A 21,763-nucleotide genomic window follows, 5' to 3' on the forward strand; every position below is an offset into this window, starting at 1 on the left:
GAGCTGGTTGCTCCACAGGCCCTATTCTCCATCCCCACGACTTTAATTCAGCCAGCCCTGGTGGTCTAGGTGTTAAAATTCTACACTCTCATGGGTTGCCTGGGTTTGTTTCCCAGTCAGGGAACCATACCACCTGTCTGTCAGTCATCATACTGTGGTGACTGTTTGATACTGAAAGCTATGCTACTGAGGTGGACAGGTTTCGGCAGACCTTCCAGACTAAGAAAGGCTAGGAAGAAGGACTTGGCCACCCACTTCCAAAAATATCAGCCAGGAAAACCCTGTGAATAGCAGTGGAGCATTGTCTGATACAGTGCCAGAAAGGATGGGGCAAAAAGACCAAGCAGGGTGCTGACTACTAGCATCTCCACTTGGTTGCCTCAAAGGCATACTGACTTCACCTTCCCTGCCTCCCGAAACTGGCTCCTCCAGCATTCCCTGAGTAAATTATACCATTAACCACTTAGCCGCTTAAGCCAGAAACCTGAACATCAACCTTTTGTCCTCCTCCCTTAACCTCAAATCCAACCAAGTCCTATGAATTCTGCTCCTAAATATCTTTCAAATCTCTCCTCCCATCATCACCATGATATCTATCAAGCCACACATTTTCTTTCCTGAACCACTGCAAAAGTCTCCCTGCCGAGGCTTCACCCTCAATCCGTCTTACACCCTGAGGTCAAGTGATTCTTCTTAACACAAAACTGATCATCTTCTCATTTCCTGCTATAAAACCTTTCAGTGATTTCTCACTGTCCTTGAAATAAAGTCTATACTCTTTATGATATTTCACAAAGTCTCTCCAGCTCTCCAGCCTCTTCTCTCAGCACCATCCCTTCCTCAAACTGTTCTGCAGTAGAAATTGCACCTTGTCTGTGCTCTCTCTTGCCTCTAGACTTTTTTACTTGCTGTTCCCTGTGTTTGGATGACTCTCCTGGCCTCCGTTTCCTTCTGGCTAACTCTTCCCCTTCTTTCAGGTATCAGTTCAAACACCAGTCTCTGAGAAGCCTTTCCAGACTGCCAGAGTAGGTTAACTACCCCTGCTGTATACTCCCATGGCACCCCATACTCCCCCAGCATCACCCTTATCACAAGTCATTTCATTCCCTGCTTAAATGCCTGGCTTCCTGACTAAACAAAACCTCCAATCAGCATGTAACCTGATCAACATGGTATCCATAGTACCTAGCACAGTACCTGACACCTAGTAAGCAATCAATATTTGTTGTATGACTGAATGAATAGAAAGCTATTTTTATTTCTCAATCCATTCAAAATGCACAAATTTTGTGTGCAAGTGTGTGTGTGCATATGCATGCACGTGCACAGACACACACACACAAAACCTTCCTCAAAATACAGCTTGGTTTACAGGACTAAGAAATAGCTATAAGGCCCTGAAGATGGCTTGGTCACACGGTGGGAGAGCAGCTGCTGGTGAGACTTGGGAACTCTTTAAGCTTTAATTTCCTCATGTGTAATATGGGAATAATAAAATCTGCTTTATATAATTCAATAAACAATAGCTATTATATCTATATCCCAATTCCCAAATAGGGGACGGAGCCTGTGTTCTGCTCATAATCAAGCCCATGACTAAAACTGCCCACCAGGTGGCAGTATTACCCTGGACTGGTCCTATGCTGCTTCCACTGCAGAGCAAGACCAGCAGTCACTGGGAAGCAGAAGGTACCAAGGGCTGCTTCCCCACAGCTTTGAGTGAAACCAGAAAAAAAAAAAAAAAGACTCAGAGACCAGGGCATGTGTCAAGAAGGCCTCATGTTTTTTAGACCCATCCTCCTCCTTTTCTCATCCTAGGCTCCTCCGAGGCACTGTGTACGCTTAGGAATAAGCATTTTCTGGCTTGCCATTCACAATGGGGAGAGTTTTCCCCCTTCTAGATAAGTCCTTTTATCCCGCCAGAGCTGCCAGCTTCCATTTCCAGTGGGGACTGTGTTAAGAAGAGAGGCAGCTTTGCTTTCTCCGACTGCAGAGGACATTTTGTTATTCTGGGAAGCCCCACAGCCGCCCATTTCTGGGACATGGGGAGTAGCAGAACCCAGAGTTACTCTTGGTTATAGATTTCACTCATCCTTTTCCACCTTGACTTCAATGAACGAGTTCAAGTCAGGACAGCAAGTTTTGTGGGGTTGGTCAAAAGATGGGGAGACAGGTCCATTCTCATCACCTCCCTCATCTTCCTCTTCTTGGAAATTAGGATTATAAAGTTCTGGTGGAAGGAGCTGGGCCTCAGCGGAAGGTAGTCGGTCTGAGGGAGGCCCATACACACGGTTGGCTTTAGTGCCATGCTTAGAGTTGGCATCCAGGTGGTAGCAGAGCTCTGTGAGGCGCTGGGCCCGGAAACGGGGAGGCCGGGCCACCCAGACACCCGGCTCATTAAGACTGTCCTCTTCATCTGACATCAGCTCTTCTGTCACATCCTTCCACAGGCGTTGGTCCTCAGGTCCAAAATGCCTCATGATACTGGATCGGTTGGCAAAAAGCTAAGGTGGGAGCCCAGGACAGAGATTAGGAAGAGAAAGAAACTATGCATAGGTTTGGGGAAAGGGCTTGGGTGGGAGGAAGGCTGTGTAAAATCTGCGCCTGAGAGAACCCAGCCCCCAAGTCAAATCTTAGAACTGGCTCACCCTTCTCCTCCTCTATCTGCCTACATTCTTGGCTCTCAACCCCATTCTCAGAAGTCACGTCCTCTGGCATTCCCACTGTGGCTTATTAGGGTTTAGAGTTTAGCATCTTGAAAGGAAGGCCTAGAAACCTACCCGGTATCTGCGACTTCGAAGTTTCTTCTCCTCTTTTTCCTTCAGGCCTTTAAAGGGGTTCAGGGAGTTGCGGTACTCGCGCCTCTTAGTAAGGAAGTAGGCTACACAGGCTCCTGACGGGGAGAAGGCAAAAAGTAGGGTCGTCTAGAGCACTGGTCCTCAGCCCATTCTTCTGCCCTAACGTTACTGGTCGGGACGGTGAGAAACACTACTTAGATGGTGGGCTTCTCGGCAACCCATCAGCGGCTATTCACTCCTCTTTGGTTTAGCTCTCTCTGCCCAGCCCCATCTCCAACACTAACTCCTCCCACTAGAAAAAGACTCCAGTGCTTCTGTAACTCCCTTCCCCACCCCAATTAAACTTACTCCCATCCTACTCTCTAGATAGCAGATTACAGGCACTTTCTCAGAAGAAGTTTTCTTAATGCTTCAGGATTAGTTATGGACAAATAACCAAAGAGCAAGGAAAGCAGAGAACCCAGGATGTCGTATTTTGGGACAAAAGGGCAGGCCTGGATTCTGATCTCCTTGTCATAATACCCTAGACTCAGGCCTATAGAAACATCATGCATGATGGTGTTCTAGCCCTTTCCTTCTCCCATTTTCATTTCAGACTAAGGGAATAAAAAGGCAATCAGAGACAATCTTGTGAATATTGTTGGTGAGAATAGCTAAAAATAATTTTTTAAGTCCACTATTTTCAAAACCATCCAAATCATCTCCATTGTGCCTCTTCTCCTCTGACCAGGCACAGGGGCTGGAGAAAGAATGAGACGGAAGTGAACTCAGTTTTTCTCACCTTTCAGCTCCTTATCAGTGTAATTGTGGGGACTGGTCACCAGCTCCTGCTTGAGCTTTTCCAGAAGGAACTTCACTACTGAAATATTCCAAGAAGACTTGATGCTGCCACAAAGAGAAGAGAGTGAATAAGGCAGTCAGCATTTTAAAGGCTAGATAAACAGAGATTCCCAGCACTAATCAACTCTGTGGTGAATTCCTCCATGGCCTAAGACAGGCTACAAGAGGCAAGGGTGTGATCAAAGCCTTCACCTCATTGTTATATTGGAGCAGCCCCCTCTGCTTCCCTCTCCTTGGCAAAGTGCCTTGTGATTCTTTTCCCTCAAGAGGACCATACCTTTCAGACCCATTGAATCTCTTGTCATTGGTGATGTGGTTATGCACATTGTGGACCAATTTCTAGAGGGGGAAAAAAAAACAAACACAGAATCAAGCCAGGAGTGGATATGATGAAAACCTCCTCTGGTCCCTAGGCATTGTCCCTATGGAGTTCTCTGCCCGAATCCTTCGCATAGTCTGGGTACCATTTCTGTTGATGCCTTTTCTTAGCCAGAGAGCCTGTCCAAGTTAGTATTTCTAATGCCTCCCCACCTTTTTTTCCCTTTTCATTTAATTTGTGTGAAGACTCTAGGATCATCCCTGGTCTTCCTTCTGCTCCTGGGGAATATGATCACTAGAGCAAGTCTCAAACGTTTCCGCAAACATGCTCCTAATAGCAAGGAGAGAGCGAATACACACCAGGGATACTGCAAGTGGACATTTTTTGAAGCCCTGTACTCTTGCAAATTTTAAAATTTTCTTCACAATATATCTGTATTTCTTTTAATATAAAAATGTCTCCCGAAATCTAGTAAAATTGATGACCCTAAAATGGCCCAGGTCTTGTGCACATTACCACAAATCCCAGGGGTACTCACACCATGGTCCGAAAAATACAAACCTAAGATAACAGAGATGTGAAATGGAAAGGGCCTTGGAGACTGTCACCCAGTCTCTCTTTCACATCATTAAACAGGCTGTCTTTCAGCTTTCCTTCTACATCTTTAACGATGGGTTCTCACTAGTTTTTGAATCAGCTTATTCTACTGTTGAATATCTCTAATTGTTAAGTTTTGCCTTAGATGCTTCAAAATCTGACCCCAGGCTTGCCCATAATAGCACCTGAAAGATTGGAAGACAGCTTTCATTTCCTCCCCAAGTCTTCTCTTATCCAGTCTAAATGCCCAAGTCCTTCAGCCATTCCTCATGGCAGACTTTCCAGGCAGACTCCTCATGAAACTATGAGGCTCTCTGGTTTGCCGGTGTCCCTCTTACAACGTGGCACCTAGAACCAAATCTAACTCATCAGTTGAGGTCTGGCCAAAGAGAGCATTACTTCCCTGAGTGGAACTCTACAGTTGTAGGAATGAAACCCAAGATGGTGTTAGCTTTCTCAGCAACACCATCCCTACTCACAGTGTCACAGGGTTCATTCATAGTGAGCTGTAGTCAACTCAAATCCATTTTTACATGGATTACTATCTCTACCATTCTGGAATTGTTTTTTTTTTTTTCTTTTAACTCTAATGCAGGATTTTACATTTCTTCCCAGTATATTTAGTTTTGCTGTTTCTGATTATATTTTCATCCCAAGCTCTCTCCGTCAAGGGAAGTTTCCCAGTCCAAAATTGATGGACTCATGTCCTGATCTCAGGACTTCAGCTTCATATTCAGAAATGCCCAATTTACCCTCTACCTCTATGGTTGATTGACCACAGAAACTTAGGAAAGTACTGTTGACTCTATGACTAGGGTCTCCACTCTATAAAAAGGACTGTTATTATACTAGCTTCATATTTGATATAATTATTTTACTGCTTAGAAGTCCAAATTTAAGGAATCACAAGGGCTAGGTAAGTGCTTCAGAAGGAATTTGAAAGAGTTGCGAAAAAAGAGAAAAAATGAGGGAGTTGCACAGTTTCCAACTCAAGTGGCTTGGAAGAGATCAGCTGATAAAAATCAAACCAGGCTTGAAGTGGAAAGGGAAAATACTCTAGAGAAAAATAAGTGTTAAGACTGTAAGGACTGCTGGCTCACCTACCTCCTGAGTGAGCTAGAAATAAATACATTTCCCCAACAGGGGGCTGGAATCTGCAGCATTCCAAGGAATTAAGAGTTCTCATTTGGTCTTTTGGGATCCCTAGCAGCAATCCACAGCAGCCTCAGTAGATTGGAGAAATGTCTCTCTGATTCCTTCTCAGAGATAAATGTTGGAATAGTGAAGATCTGTAGCTACCCCTCTCCCTCTAAGCCCACAGTCTGGCACAAGAACATTTTAAACCTTCTTCTGTGATGGGCAGCAAAATTCCCTGACTGGTTCTCCAGAGCCTTTTCAAGTACTATAGTGGAGAGCACGAGTGAGCATATTGTCCTCCCAGAAGGTCCCAGTTCCACCAAGCTCTCCAAAGGGGAGGAAGAAGCTAGACCTCAATATTAGACCTCTTGCTGGAGGCAACAGGCAGAAAAGGAATAGAAGTGACTGAAAGTCCTGATTTTATACAAATTATAATTATCACATATTTATTCATGATTTAAACACAATGAAGTTTTGGGAAATCCCTTGAAATGCATCACTAGGTATTTACCTCCATTTCTATCATTGGCAGCAAGAGTAGCCCCCCTGGGCCAGAAATCCATGACAGAGAAACTACCCATTCCCTGTTCTTGATAAGTGAGATGTCCCTAAACATAACCAATATTTGAAATGAAGGTTAGAAACCAGTTGGTACTGATTATGAATGGTGTCTTCCTTCCCAGGGAACCAAAGAATCCTTCAATGTCAAAACAAATCAAATGAAAGGGAGAGTAAGAGCAAGATCCCTTAGAAAAAGGAAAAGGAAGCAAAAAGTAATATGAATAACAGAGGTATAAGTGGTAATCAGCTATCTTCAATCTTTACTAAGACTGTAACAAGCAGAAATGGCTATAAACTATGAAAAGATTTCAGCTGGACGTGAGTGGTGACCTCACTCTTAACCAGAACTCTCAAGTTACTTCATCAGCCATTATCCAGAGAATGGAAACCCATTACAGTCAATATGAACATTATATGGCTAAAGAACATCCCCCATGGTTATCAGAAAGATGTTTTTGGGCACAGAGCTGATCCAAAGGACTGTGGTCACCCTAGAACAGAGTTTTCTCAGCCTAGGCACCATTGACATTTTAGACGGGATAATCGTGAGTGGCTGTCCTGTGCGCTGTAGGATATGTAGTGACCTTCCTACGGCTCTAAGTCACTCCAAGGTTTCAGGCGGAACTGCTTTAGGCCAGTGACCTTCCCTACCAAGAGATCTTAGAATCACTAGAATCTCCAAACCTTTATAACAGCTGAGTGTCTAGTGGCCTGCATCTTTGGGGTTTGGGACCACCTCAGGACACCTTGGCCTTTCTACCCAATGGGCCCCTTGCTGCTTACCCTGAAGACTGCTAATTTGCAGGCAGTTTCCAGTGCTACCCTTCAGTGGTCAGTCTGCTCAATCCCTTAGACGTCTTCCCATCAGGATTATTAGATCACTGGGAGATGTGATATAATTCCCCTCTCTTTCAATAGAAGATATCGATCTATCTGGAAAAGCCTAAACAAAGTTCCACCGAGAACAGGGCAACTGCGTATCCCTAGGGCTAGGGAATAACTTTTCTCCTTCTTGCCCCCAGCTCCAGGAGGATTCAGAACCCATTCACTCAATATGGGAATTTTAACATCAACCCACACATCACTCTTCACTTCTCTCTCCAGAATGAAGAAAAATTTATAGAAATCGAGCTCACTCACAGAGAGGACCAGATCCCGCTTGCGCCTGGAGTTCTTCTGCCCACTCCCTCTGGTCCTGCACGGGGAAGCAGTAAACCCCAGAGAGTGTCTCAGCTCCCCAGTTGCCCCGGGGCCCGACTCTTCCAAGTCCAGCGCAGCAGCAGCACTGAGCATGTCCTCGGGGCGGGGCGGTGGCAGCTTGGTTCCATTTTCTGGCCCCGTCTCTGAGGTTGCCCGCTGGATGGCCAGTTGTGTGGCTGGTGAGAGCTGCTTGGCATAAGCAGGGACCAGCACCCGCTGTACTGCACCCTCAGAGGCCACAAAATCATCCACCAGCTAAGAACATAAAAAAGAATAGCCTATTAGCCGTCCAGGCTTAGGGGAACCTGGTCAACCATCCTTCTCTGGCCAAGGATAGTGAATGAACAGAGGGTGGAAAGCGGGAGGTATCAGCTCAGTTGTTAACGGTCAATAGCTTGTTTCTCTGGGACTCGCATGGGAGTGTTAGGCAAATATTTCTCGTGCGTACAGGGCCTCTCATGTTGGGTCATTACCATAGGACTGATTACAAGGACAAGGCATGTTTCGGACGCTCTATTTGTGAGGAGTCATTTATGATTTACCCTTAGGTATAAGAACTATAGCCAGACAAGCGTTTTGTCTAAAAGGGATTTGGGGAGGAAGTAGATGACAAGAAAGGAAAACCAAGCAATAGAAGGAGCAGGAAAATAAAATAACAACAATAAAGAGGAGAAATAGGAGAAAAACGGGAGCAAAGGAGGCAGGTATAAAGTCAGAAATCTCTAGAGAGGCTGGTACTGATTGCTCCCCTACTCCCCATTCCCTTTGCAGGGCTAGGCTGTGCCCTCACCTTGATCCTGCCCTGGCCACATCTGACTGTCACCACCCTGACACCTACTTGCCTGCCTGTGCCCTCAGTCAAGGACATACAGGGCAGGGAAGGGAAGGAGGGAACGAGAGAGAGGGAAGAAGGAGGGAGGGGAATTTCTGCAGCCAAGAAAACAAAACAGTGAAAGTGGGGGGAAAAAAGACACAGAAAGAAGCGGGGGAGGAGGCTGAGATTTATAGACCTGTGAGCTGCTTTCTGCGCTGTGAAATCTAATTCCATCCTGTCGGCTTGGAAGCCTTCCCTGCCTGAAAGAACCACAGCTCAGGGCACTGCCTGGCCTGGTACCCCCCTGCCTCCTCCCACCTTCCCAGTTCCTCCTCCTGCAGCCCCAAACCACTGAGAGCCCCGGCCAGGCACATCAGCCACACGGCTAGGCCTTCGGGGAGCAGTGTGACACTGGAGGGGGACAGGGGAGTGTATCCATTCATTTCTCAGACCCGGCAGATGGGCTGGGGGTTTCATCCCTCCTGTCTGCCTTGTGTGTTTTGCGCCTCTACTCTTTACTGGGTGTCTGGGCCTTGTCGCGGGGGGTGCAGGAAAGAGAGAAGGCAGCGGGAGACCACGGTGGAGGAGAGTTGACAGACCTCCCACTGTCTCTCAAGGGGCAACACATCTGTTATTTGCTGTCTCTATGTTCCCTATAGTTGCTCCATCTCCTTTTTATACTTTCATGTGTGACATTCTGCAGTTTTTACTCTACTCAGTCAGGATTTTCCTGCTCACACAGCCCTGAGCAGTAAAGAAACTGAAAGAGCACCACGTACTTCTATGTCTTTTCCTGCTCACAAAATATGCTCGCTTGCTTCCTTCTTTTCTCCTACATGTTATCCTCTTACTATTAACTGTCTAATATCCATTTTTTTCGCTCATTTTATTTCCTCTACCTCCCTCCCACCTTACCTCAGAGTCTCGCTCTCGCATAGATTCTTTCCATTTAGATTCACCTGTCTTCTAGGCTCCTTTCTCCCTTTTTCTCCTTCCTCACCCTTCATCTCCACCTGCCTCCTTCCCCTCTCTCCACCTGTCTTCTATGATCTCTGTCCTCTCCCTCTCACTTTCTCCTTCTCTCCATCTCTCTCTCCACCTCTGCCTCTCTCCCCTCTACATTCCCATCTCTCTCTCTACTGAATTCCTCTTGGCAAGCAGAGGGGCCGTGATAAAATATGAATGAGCCGTCTGTGCACAGCAGGCATTCTCACCAGGAGAGGCAGAGCCCATGGAGCAGCCGAGACAGCTGTGGAGGGGAAGGTGCCACGCAGAGTGACTGAGAGGGAGGGAAGGGCACCCCCACCACACACACACCAGAAATGAACTCCTGCCGAAGAGGCTAGGATTCAGGAAGAAAACAGGAGTGCTGACTATCCCTGAGGGCAAAGGAATTTTGGCACTGTTTTGTGTTATCACAAATACCACCCAAAGAAAGGTTTAAGGATGGAAAGAAATAGAGAAAAAGGAGAGAAAGGCCAGGGAAAGCCCTAGGGAGAAACAACACTCATGCCCTGCTCTGTGGCCATACTCACGGAATTGAGCATCGGGGCTCCCTCGCTGGCAGCCAGGGGGCATCCTGGGAGCCGCATGTCTCTCTGAGCGGCTGGGAAGCCCAAGGGCCCAGGCCCCACAGCCGAGGCGGCTCCCAGCTGCCGCAGCTCCTCAATCACCACCTGCACACCGCTGCCCACGCTGTCACACTCCTCTTCCACGGCAGACACACCCTTGCAGGCTTCCCCAGGACTCTCCTTGAGAGGCCCAGGCTCCTCAGGTGGGGAACCATGTGCCCGGCTCTCCCCATCTTCCTCAGGGGTGGACACTTTCCCTTGCCTCAGCTCACCCACTTCCTCCTGGAGACGTTTTAACAATTCATTGTTGGCCCTGGCAAGACCCAGAGCAGCCTCAGCCAGACCAACTGCCTTATCCACTCGCTGGTAGATAATATGCAGGAGCTGCTCTGAGCTCTGAACCGCCAGGCCATGTCCGGTCACTGAGATAGGTGTGCTGGAAGGAGGATTCCCGCCCTGAGAGCCTGTGCTGCCCCCACTAGTCTCGCTCTTACAGGCACAGCAGCAGCATCTGGCTTCGCTGCCACTGGGAGGGGAGAAGAGAATGGTGGCACTGAAGGACATGGCTGACGGAAGCCAGAACAACCACGCTCACACTGCTGGACTGTTCCAAAAGGTGTCCCCAGTCAACTGGACTTCACGGGCTTGGTAAGACGCACTGGGGTCTCTGGATTCACTTTCCTTTCTCATGGAGGGTGATCAGAGGAGCCTGGGCACCAGGTGGTGGGTTCTGCGAAGGAGGAGTGGCAGGCCGTGAGGGAGCACACAGTCCACGGCCGCCTCTCCTCAGCCTGCAGAGGAGGAGAGAGGCCACCTTCTCTCTGCAGATCCTGTGTGCCCCAGCACGGCGCTGGGTGTCACAGTCACCCCTTACTGAAAGGGTGGGGCCTACAAAGCCCTTTCTGATGAACACGGTTTCACAGCGTGGAAGGTATTCTTCCTGCACCCAAGCTCGGAGCCCCCACCACTCCAACCTCTGGAACAGAGAGGGGACACAAAAGGACCCACCGGCATCTGGAAAGATTAGAAGATTAAGGAAGAAAATGCAGATCTGTCTTCTCCTCCTCACTATCTTTGCTATAACAGCATTATTGCATTTTACTGCTTTGACATCATTCCTTAAGGAGTTCAGAACCCTTCACACGCGTTCTCTCCTCCACACGACATCTCTAGGAAACACATATCACCCCAGGTCCGGAGAAGCGACATGCAGAGAAGTTACAGATCTTTTTCAAGGTCAGAGGAAGACAGCAGAATCCAGTTATTGCTGCTACTTTCAATCTAGCGTTTATTTATTTTTTTGAACTGATACCACTTTTTGTTGACATAAAGAATCATGATTCTACCCTCTCTATAATTTTCATACAGATGCATTCAGAGCAAGACTCCTAAATAAGGAACACTCCGATCACACCGGCCCTCAACATGTCACCAACCCGCACCAATTAACGCTTGGGGATGGGGTAGGGAAATGAAAGGAAAAGCTGGATCAGAGAGTTGAGCTGCGGTGACCTAGGGCTGCACAGCCCACTTGCTCTCACAGTTGTACACCTGGGGCTCCAGCCTCTGCAACAGAAACTAGCTGTTCTGAATCCTCCAGCCGGTAGGTAGCCAAGAGACACCACCTCTGGGGTCCCTTGTCTCCACTTTTCATGCTCCTTAAGGGAGAAGCTGAGCTCAATGGGAATGTCTAAATAGCTAAGTGCTGCCACTCTGTCCACATGACCAGTCCCTATAAAAGGGGAAACCGGAATATCAATGATAAACCAAACTGCCTCTCTCTTGAATCATTATAGTTAAGCAACTGAAGTACTCCAGGAGAAAAGAAAAGGAAAAAAAAAGGCGTGGGAGGGTTGGTTTGTACCACTGAGAACACTCCAAGGAACTTCATATTGTCATTTTCTAAATGACACTTGATTATAGAAAAAAAAAAATCCTTCTGCCTAAAGCTCCCTAAGTGACACAATCTTAAGTATGTTTACAATTTCCTCAAGAGATACATTTCTATCTTACCTTGTAAATTATATCATAACATCACAATCAAAAGGAGAGGAGGAGGTTAGGAGAATTTTCTATATATTGAGATTGGGTTTTTTTTTTTGAATCAGCAATCTCATTTCAGAAACAGGCAATATCAATGCCTCTGAGGTACTAAAATGTAAATCTGACAATGCATTTTAATTACATTTGGTTATTAAAGAATTGTCTTTAATTTGCTCTTTCTACCTTTTATATTGAAGAAACGCTTTTCTGTGCCAGACAGTCACTTCTTACAAGAACTTAAATCCATTTACAGCTTCTCTGTCATTAGAGTCATGGGAAGGCACAGCTGAACCTAAAACTAAAGGTTAAAGCCAAATTAAAACTAAAGGTTAAAGGAGAGCACTATGCGATTCCTATGTCAATTTATGGATGAATCATTTATATATCCTTTTCCTTCCTAAATAAGGGTGTACACTGCTCCCGCAGGGTTTTTAATTTTTTTTTTTTTAACAAACATCTTGCAAGGAGTTTATTCTGAAATATGGATGTTGTGAGAGAAAGAATGTTAAGTTATGGAGATGATAATATACAAATGCTTACCAGTTGGGTTCAGTATTTGTAAAATCAGAAATTAAGATGCATCAGGTTGGGACACTGTGTGGGTACCCTTTCTGGTACCAAATTGATGATTGCTACACTCTTGCTTCACACAAGAGGCCTTTATCCCAGGGCCCTTCCCTCCCCCTTAAATAGTCTTTCCTAGGTCATCTTTCCAAAACAGCACTGAACAGGAATTAAAAAAAAGTGAGGGGGGAGGGGATGGGATGGGATGTTCTCATCCTGCTCTACCCCTTAAGAGCTCTGTGAACTTGGGCAAAGTATTCACGTCTCTGAGCCCCAGTGTTCTCATCTCGGCCTACTTTGAGTGTTTTTGTGAAGATTATACACAATATATGGAAGCACCTACAGAGTGCTGGCACACAGTCAGTGTTCCACAAACAGCAGCTGGGCGATATTACGACTATTCCTGAAAGCTTTGAGTTCCCACCCTGGATACCCATCCTGATTTCCTAATCTTGAAAAAAATGCAGTGGCTTGAAATGGAATTTCAGGGATTTTTCCTCAAAATTTAATATCAAATTTTTAAGAAACTATAAATTCGAGTCTATAAAGATGCATCTATAGGCACAAAACCTTTCTATGAAATTAGAAAGGTAATTGAGAAAACAGTATTTGCAATTTACTTACTATCATGACCTGGCTTTAGACTAAGGATAATATTGAACTCTGCTAGTTTTTTTTGTTTGTTTTGAAAGATTTTATTTTTTCCTTTTTCTCCCCAAAGCCCCCTGGTACATAGTTGTATGTTCTTAGTTGTGGCATGTGGGACGCCACCTCAGCATGGCTCAACGAGCAGTGAGTGCCATGTCCGCACCCAGCCCAGGATTCGAACCAACGAAACACTGGGCCGCCTGCAGCAGAGTGCGTGAAGTTAACCACTCGGCCACAGGGCCGGCCCCAAACTCTGCTAGTTTTTAATGCTAAATGTATTTTCCTATTGTGAGTTCACTTTGTTCCTCAATTTCCTTCTGCTTTTCTACTTTGTGTATTACCATGCTAGGTCCTTTTTAGAATGTCATATTCAGAGCAACAGATAGGTGTTTTCTTGAATTAACCTCTCTATAAAAGCCTGCATTGTAGCACAATGGGCATTCAAACAACTTTTTTTGTTTCTGTGGACATTATTGCTGACTTAATTTCCTCGCCTCCTGCTGTAGTCTTCCACATAAACTCTAAGACATTGAAATGTAAGGACAAAGAGAGAAAGGGATCAGCAGGTAATAAAAGGAATATTTCACATTATAATATTTACTAACCAGATAACCAGTTAAATGATGGAGAAGTGATTAAAAACAAGCACTAGTTTCATTAGCTACATATATCCCCATTAGAGAAGGTGAGCAAGTTACCAAAAAAAAAAAATGGTGTTTCTAAAAATTCTCTGTATGCAAGGCCATGCTAAAGGATGAGTCACCAAAACGGACTCAAACAAAGGGAAGACAAAGTCCACACAGGCAAGGAGGTTACAGTGTATGTGAGAATGGAATGTCTAAAGAACAAAGCAGAATACACACAAGTGCCTAACAATATGGTACAGACTAAAAAATTCTTGAGTTAGTTCAAAATAATGGAAAGATCAACAGAATGAAATCATATGAGAAAGAGGTCTTATAGAAGAAAAACCTCCAAATGAGCCTTGAGCAATGCATAGGATGAACTGGCAGGGTGGTAAGATGACCTGAGAGATGAAAGAAAAACAATTTCCAGGAATTAACAGGGTGCCTGTGAGAGATCAGAGTAAAGGGGCTTCTATAGTAAGGTACAGAAAGATGACAGAGGTCTTGGAAACCAAGTTAAAGAAACTCTTAGAGCAGGAGGCCAGCAAATTTTTTTCTGTAAAGGACCAGACAGAAAACAATTTAGGCTTTGCAGGCTGTGGGGCTTCTGTCCAACAACTCAATTCTGCCATTGCAGCCCAGAAGCAGCCAGTACATAAAGAATTGAGCATAGCAACGTGCTGGTAAAACTTTACTTACGGACATGGAAATATCACAAAATATTACATTTGATATTACATTAAAAAATATAAAATCCATTCTTAGCTCGTGGGCCATACAAAAACAGGTGGCAGACCAGACTTTGCCTATGGGCTGTAGTTTGCTGACCCCTGTCTTAGAGACCTAAGGTGGAACAGTTGGAGATTAGGAGAATGTTTAAGAAATCCAAGAGTGAGTTGATGAGAATGAGAGTTGTAGATATGAAGGTTCAACATCCTGGCGGAAGAACTGATAATATTTCTTTTTTCTTTTTCTTTTTTTTAAAGACTGGCACCTGAGCTAACATCTGTTGCCAATCTTCTTTTTCTTTTTTTTCTTCTTCTCCCCAAAGCCCCCCAGTACATAGTTGTATACTCTAGTTGTAGGTCCTTCTGGTTGTCTATGTGGGACGCCACTCAGTGTGGCTTGATGAGCAGGGCCATGTCCGCGCCCAAGATCCAAATTGGCAAAACCGTGGGCCACTAAAGCAGAGCGCTCGAACTTAACCACTCGGCTACGGGCAAGCCCCTGATATTATTTCTTTTTCTTTTTCTTTTTTTTTTTGAGGAAGATTAGCCCTGAGCTAACATCTGCTGCCAATCCTCCTTTTTGCTGAGGAAGCCTGGCCCTGAGCTAACATCCGTGCCCCTGTTTCTCTACTTTATACGTGGGACGCCTGCCACAGCATGGCTTGACAAGCAGTGCCATGTCCGCACCCAGGATCTGAACCGGTAAACCCCAGGCCGCCAAAGCAGAACGTGTGCACTTAACTCCTGCGCCACCAGCCCGGCCCCTGATATTCTTTCTTTACTTAATACATATGGGGGATAGAGATAACTGGTTAAAGACAGCTTCAAGATTATAAACCTGAGGGTCATAATATGGGTCATAATTATTTCTGACATAATGACAGAAATAAGGAAGCTGAGAGGAGAAACCAGCATGTTTAAGGAAGATATGTATTCATTTAACATGTTAAGTTTCAAACTGAAGGCAACATCTCTAAATGAAATGTCCTGAAAAGCAACTGACTAAGACTGAAAAACAGAAACAAGAGGAAGGTCAGACAGAGCTGGAATGCAGGTTTGGAATCTTTAGCAGGAAGGTTGTAGTTGAAACTGAGAGTAAATGAGCTCTCCAAGGGCTAAGTATAAAGTGTGAAATGCAAAGGCCGAGGACAGCACTTCAAACCAATCCATGAAAGAGGCTTCATTAAAAGAGAATGGTCAGTGAGGTGGGAGAAAAACAGTGTTATGAAAGCCAAAGGAGAAAGAATGTCAAGAAAAGTGGATCTAATCAACTGTGATAAGAGCAGCAGAATGGTTAAAGAAGATGAAAATTAAGGAAATACATTTTATTTGTCTGTGATGGTCATTGAAAATGACCAGACAGGTATTTTTTGCGGTGAAAGTAAAACTATGCAGCTGATGAAAGAGGAATTGCTGGAGAGAAAATAGAAGCAAGACAGGAAGTCAAGTTTTCTAGAGTTTAATTGTGAAAGGAAGGAAGGAAATAGGAAGGAAGTCAGAAGGGGCTCTAGAGCTTCAGTATATTTAAAATGCATAAAGGAAAAGGACAGTGAAAAAGTAAAATATAAAAATACTAGAAAAGGGGGGCCGGCCCCGTGCCTGAGTGGTTAAGTTGTGCGCTCTGCTTCAGAGGCCCAGGTTTTCGCTGGTTTGGATCCTGGACGTGGACATGGCACCGCTCATCAAGCCATGCTGAGGCAGCATCCCACATAGCACAATCACAAGGACCCACAACTAAAAATACACAACTATGTTCCAGGGGGCTTTGGAGAGAAAAAGGAAAAATAAAATCTTTTTAAAAAAAATACTAGAAAAGGATTTAAGGGCTGGCCTGGTTGCCTAGTGGTTAAATTTGCGTGCTCTACTTCGGCAGCCCGGGGTTTGCAGGTTTGGATCCTGGGCACAAACCTACACACCACTCATCAAGCCATGCCATGGCAGAGTCCCACGTACAAAGTAGAGGAAGATTGGCACAGACGTTAGCTCAGAGCCAATCTTCCTCACCAAAAAAAAAAAAAAAAAAAAAAGGATTTAAGTTTTCTTCTAGCAAGGATCTTCCCAATGTGAGAAGGAAGGAAGGTAAGCTCCTTCTAGAGACCACAGAGAAGAAAAACACAAATGCAGAGGCAAAGATTCATTGAGGTGGATAGATGAAGACAAAATTGTATATTAGAGGCACATTCTTTTTACTTTGGAGACTGATTTTCCTCAGTATAAATAATTCAAATTGGTAATAGAACTTTGTTATAGGCACTGCTGCTACATTATCTGTTATTACAACCTGTTAAGTTCTTTTCAAACACTCCAGACCTAACATAATTATTCTGGCTTTTTTCCATCACTAGTTCAAGGTTCTCAAGCCCATTTAACCCTGCCAACATTATTAACACGCCTAAACTTTACCCTGATATCTTTATTTTACTTCTCAAAATGTATAACTGTTTAATTCAATAACCCATGGACCAATCCATGGAATGTTTGGCAAAGCAATGGTTAACTGTAGTCAGTTATCCAGGCAGTGTCTATACCGTTATTATTAAACATCAATACTGTCAACTTCTGCAATTTCAGATTGCTGATTTACTTTAAAACCGACTTCATATTTTTGTTCAAGAAAGAAAAAATAGGAATAAAGTAAGATTGACCACCATAGAATAATATACATGCCTTTTGCAAAATGCTATCAACTTTTAGAATTGAGTGTTAAGAAAAAGATCTTCCATCTTATGATGAGTTGCCAACAGAAAATGACAGCATCTGTCAAACCTCAGTTTGCATAAAATATGTGTTTGGGGTTCATTTCCGTAGTGGTCTAATTTTAACACATGTGAAAGGAGCCTAGAAAAATGTGCTTTTCAATAACTTTGATATTTTATTCATAAATATTTAGATAAACAAGAAAGAACACTGATCTTCTTTAGACAGTTCAGGGTGAAACTGTCCATAATCTTAACCATCCCTTTCCTCCCAAGTCACATGTATTTTTGGTAGAACTAAATATATCATACTCTTGGCAGCTCCCTTGCTTGCTTTTTACCCATTCTGAGTTTGAATTTTCTGCATGACTGAGTTCACCTCCAAACTATGAAAAATAAAAGTTTTCTCACTATTTAATAGATGTGTATGATATAGTATCACTCAGATGATAAATGTTTTTATAATGGGCCCTGGACTCATTCAGGGTCATGCTAGCAATGGACTTCCTTAAATGTGATTACCGAAAGCACAGCGATTCATACCATAATCTCCATTTAAGAAACAAAAAAAGGAAAATGGCCACTGAAAGCTCCTGCTGTGCTGGTCAGCCCTGCTCCTCCACTTGAAGGTGCAAAATGGCTCACCTGTTAGAAGGTCCTCTCAAAACCTATTTCTATCAGAAATGAGCTCCTTATCACAGAACAGCAGGTAAATAAATGTCTTAAAATACTATTTTCCTACATTTTGAAAGACTGACCCATCTAATGATCAGCAAAGAAAATCTAAGACCTAACTTTTAGAAGTGAAAAAAAAGATGTACCCAAAGGGCAGAATGAGGTCCTAAGAAATCCGAAAATTCCAAGTGATGTCCAGTGGTACATTTTAACCCAGAGCAGTACAGTCTTTTATTAACATTTGCTAAAATGCAACTTGGTTAAGATTAAAATTCCGGTCTAAGGTCTTCATATAAACGTGCCAGACATAAAGGACTCTTCCTACATTTCCAGAAAACTGAAAAACTAGCTCCTAAAGCTGTATCATGTGCGCAGCGAGCCTTCGGTAAATGTTAGTTGATTGAAAATTGGTCAAAGATGACAAGGTGGGCACGAAGGACGGCAAAACCATTTCCGAAGAAACAGTGTGACTGAGCTACAGGCAGGGCGACCGCAGCGACGCGGGGGAGCAGGGCTCGGGTCTGCCCTGGAGACCGCAGGGCACAGGGCGACCTGCCACTGAGCCCCCGGCAGAGTGCCCTGGGGGTCCCGGCAAAGAGGTGCTCCGGAGACGGCTGTCTGCCGCCGAGTGGCCCGAGCGCGGGATCTCGCTGGGTAGGCGACGTGGCCACGAAAGCTCTGAGGCCTCGGGCTGAGGGCGGCGCGGGACTTCCCGCGGCGGTCCCGCTCTGGCAGCCTTACGGCTGTTCCACTGCGTGTGCCCCGCGCCGCCGCGCAGGCTGACTCAGCGGCGCGCGGGCGGCCGCGCGGGCGGCCGAGGGAGACGGCGGCGCCGGCCCGTGTACCCCGCCAGCGCGCGCACCGGGGGAAGCACCGCCCCACTTGTCCTCTGGCTCCCAGTGATTGGCAGTTAGCTAAAGGGGGGAGCAGGGCCAGGGACGCTATTGGCTGGAAGCCACAGTCACTCAAAGAGCCAGGGAGGGGAGGGGCCTCTTCAGGGAGGGACGGGACTGCGAAGCTTTTTCAAGGCCGTCAGCCGCCATCTTTAGCTTGCTTTTTTTGTTTTGTTTTGTTTACTCGCTTTTGCTGTCTGCTGGTTAGAAAGCTGCGTGTACGCGATTATATGTACAGTGGCCACAAATCGGTTTCATACGTTTGGTGGTAGGAGGCTTTTAGTTCCTGCCGGCCCTGGTCACAGTCTTTCAGATATCACCCCCAAAGCGGCAGTTCCCCTTAGTTCAAAGTTCTTATCTCCAGGGGCCCCCGGATTCCCAAGCAAAATCAACTAAGCTTAGCTTTGCTCTACTTTGGTAGGAAGGTCAAGCCAACGATATATTTGTTGGAGGAAGTGTCTTTCTTTCTAAGAAACTCAAAGCAAGGACACTGGATATGAGCTAGGTTCCTAGTAAAAATCAGAGCCCGGGAAGTCTGGACGTGGGCTGCGGACCGCTCTAGGAAGAGCTCTCCGTTTTCTGAGACCCTAAAAAGTACCTGTGATGACCTGCAGTGATGCGGAAAAGAATTACAAAGGGCAAAACTCCGTTAAGAATTCCCAGCACTGCTGCCATCGCAAAGGTCACTGGCGTCTGACTGGGTTTCAAAGATATGCAGGTCGAAACTTGTGGAATGATCCACATTTGAGACAGTGTTTATTAATTATCTGACTTGCACTGTTAGGGAGTAAAATACACCCAATACAGGTGAGAGCCCACACAGGGCCACTTGCATTGCAATGAATTTCAAGACCTGTCCAAATAGTTTTATCGCAGTTGTTTAGTGTCCTAAATACTGTTTGAAACTGCGTAGGGCGCCAGCCGAGGGACGGGAGTGTACTACCGTCATCATACAGAGGTGTGTGGTACTGAAATGTGAACTCTACAGGAGATCCTTTTTTATCTCCTGGTTGCTACTTCCCTTGTGACATTCCAGTTTCTCCCTCGTCAACTTATACACCTCCTATGCTTTCACGCCAGTCTGTGAATATAGATTTGATTACACGTATTTTCCGTATGACTCCTACCAGGAGACAGTGGTTCTGTAACAGAATGAAATGAGAATACGGCTCATATAAGGAGGTTCTGCTCTGAGCCTGTTGTCCTTTAATGTATACACTTTTCTCTGTAACTCTTAGATATGAAGAGAAGGCTTTTCGTTCCAAAAACACAACACGATAACCGAAATGCATTTCTATCCCTCCTGTGTATTATTGGCCTTTGCCTCCTCTTGGCCCCTCCCCCATCACAACCATTGTGAGCAGTCTTTGAGAACTGGACTTCACTGGATTACTTTCCTGATACTTTGCCAGCTGTGGAGCTTTTCAAACAAATCCCAACCTATAAACGACCATTCTGTCAAAAGGCCAAGAGAGAATTTCCCTTTTGAACACAACAACCAAACCACACATAAAGGCCAAAATATACACAGTTGTACATTTAAGAACGTGAGACAATAAAAAGCAAAACCACTTTGGCAAAACAGTCACTAAAGAAAGCTTGGAACCACAGATTCAATAAATTGCCTACCCTCATTTGCCACAAGGACTGTATCCTCCCTAGCAATTATTTAATTATTCACTAATCTGATACTTTAAAAGAGGAGCAGAAAAATACAATAAATGCACATAGAATGAAAATGCCTAAGTATGCTAAGCATAGGATTTTTTTCTAAACTGTAATTTGCACACGAAATCCTGTTTGGATCACATTTGGGAACACAACAACAAAAAACTTACATCTTAGGGGCTACTTTGCACACATAAAACCAAACGTAATCACTTTTGGAAACAAAATCTGATATGGCACATACACACATGCTGTACATATACACAAAGCACAAAACCCCAAGATAAATCTTTACAAAATCATTTGCTTTAAGAAGCACACACACACACAATGTCCTCATGAAAATGTGTGTACGACACACTCTAAGAAGGGCTTTGCGCGCCTCCCCACCCCCCCAGGGAAATGAGTGTTTCAATTATAATAGCCAAATATTTTTAACCTATTGGCCTTGGACAATTGCCACATTCAAGCCACTTGGTTTTGGTTCTGAGGGAGGGTGTGTAAAACGCACGCAAACAGCTTTGTGAGGGAGTCTCAAGTCTCCGCTTCCTTCGACGTTGCCGGTGGCAGAAATTTACATTATCCCTTCAGCCCGCTCAAAAAAAAAGAAATCTATACTTCCCAAGCGGCTAATTTTTTTAAATCCCTCGACCATAAAAATTTACCAGTTCCTAAAACGTGACAGCAAAAAGAAAAAATCTCTATAAATTTGGCTGGAAACAGTTGTACACGGCCATCCTGCTTTTCAACTTCTTGGTATATTTAAAACCTTGACCAGGAAAAAGAAAGAGGAAGAGAGACAGAAAAAGAAATGGGGGAAAGCGCAAATTCCCCTTAACGACAGTTTCCTCACCCCAGCACTGCCACAGATCTCGATTTTTAAAAATTTTGAAAACACACACAAGATTAAGGAGGGAAAAAAAATGGAAAAAGGATACCCGAAGGTCGTATGGCTCTTTGTATTCGTGTGTGTGCAAAAAGGAGGACTCGCGGAGCCCGAGCCGGCAGGCTCCGCCCCTCCCCGGACGCCCGCCCGGATTGGCCGCCGGCGGCCGCGGGGCGCCCCGCCCGCGAGCACACGCGCCGCGCCCGAGGCCCGGGCCCCGGGGGGGCCCCTAAGGGCCGCCCGACCGCCGACCCGGCCCCGTCCCGCAAGGACCCGGGAGGCGCGGCGCGCACCTATCGCTTTCTCCACCCCTCTCCCCTTCCTTTCACTTTCTCACCCTCCTCTCACCCTTTCCCATCCTTTTTTTCTCAGTGAGAGGAGGCCTCAGTCCCCAATATAAATAATCCAGTGAGCAAGCTCCTGATAATTTGCTAAACTTGGTTAACAATCAGTAAAATTCTAGACAAGAATTAAGCATCAACGACTTGGTGCATGAGCC

At 45.2% G+C, this 21,763-nt stretch overlaps 1 protein-coding gene across 1 annotated transcript; it reads right to left on the minus strand.

The window, feature by feature from the left end:
* Nucleotides 1–1,232: 1,232 nt before the first annotated feature.
* Nucleotides 1,233–21,461, minus strand: C2H14orf93 (chromosome 2 C14orf93 homolog). Its single transcript, XM_014856318.3, has 7 exons — nucleotides 21,317–21,461; nucleotides 9,802–10,851; nucleotides 7,393–7,707; nucleotides 3,916–3,977; nucleotides 3,580–3,683; nucleotides 2,781–2,893; nucleotides 1,233–2,504 (listed from the first exon to the last, which is right to left on the minus strand). Exons 2-7 carry the CDS (start codon nucleotides 10,399–10,401, stop codon nucleotides 2,085–2,087), a joined length of 1,614 nt encoding a protein of 537 aa, XP_014711804.1. The 5' UTR covers nucleotides 10,402–10,851; nucleotides 21,317–21,461; the 3' UTR covers nucleotides 1,233–2,084.
* Between the last annotated feature and the right edge of the window lie 302 nt (nucleotides 21,462–21,763).

This window comes from Equus asinus, chromosome 2 (genome assembly GCF_041296235.1).
Source record: "Equus asinus isolate D_3611 breed Donkey chromosome 2, EquAss-T2T_v2, whole genome shotgun sequence".
NCBI classification, from domain to species: Eukaryota; Metazoa; Chordata; class Mammalia; order Perissodactyla; family Equidae; genus Equus; species Equus asinus.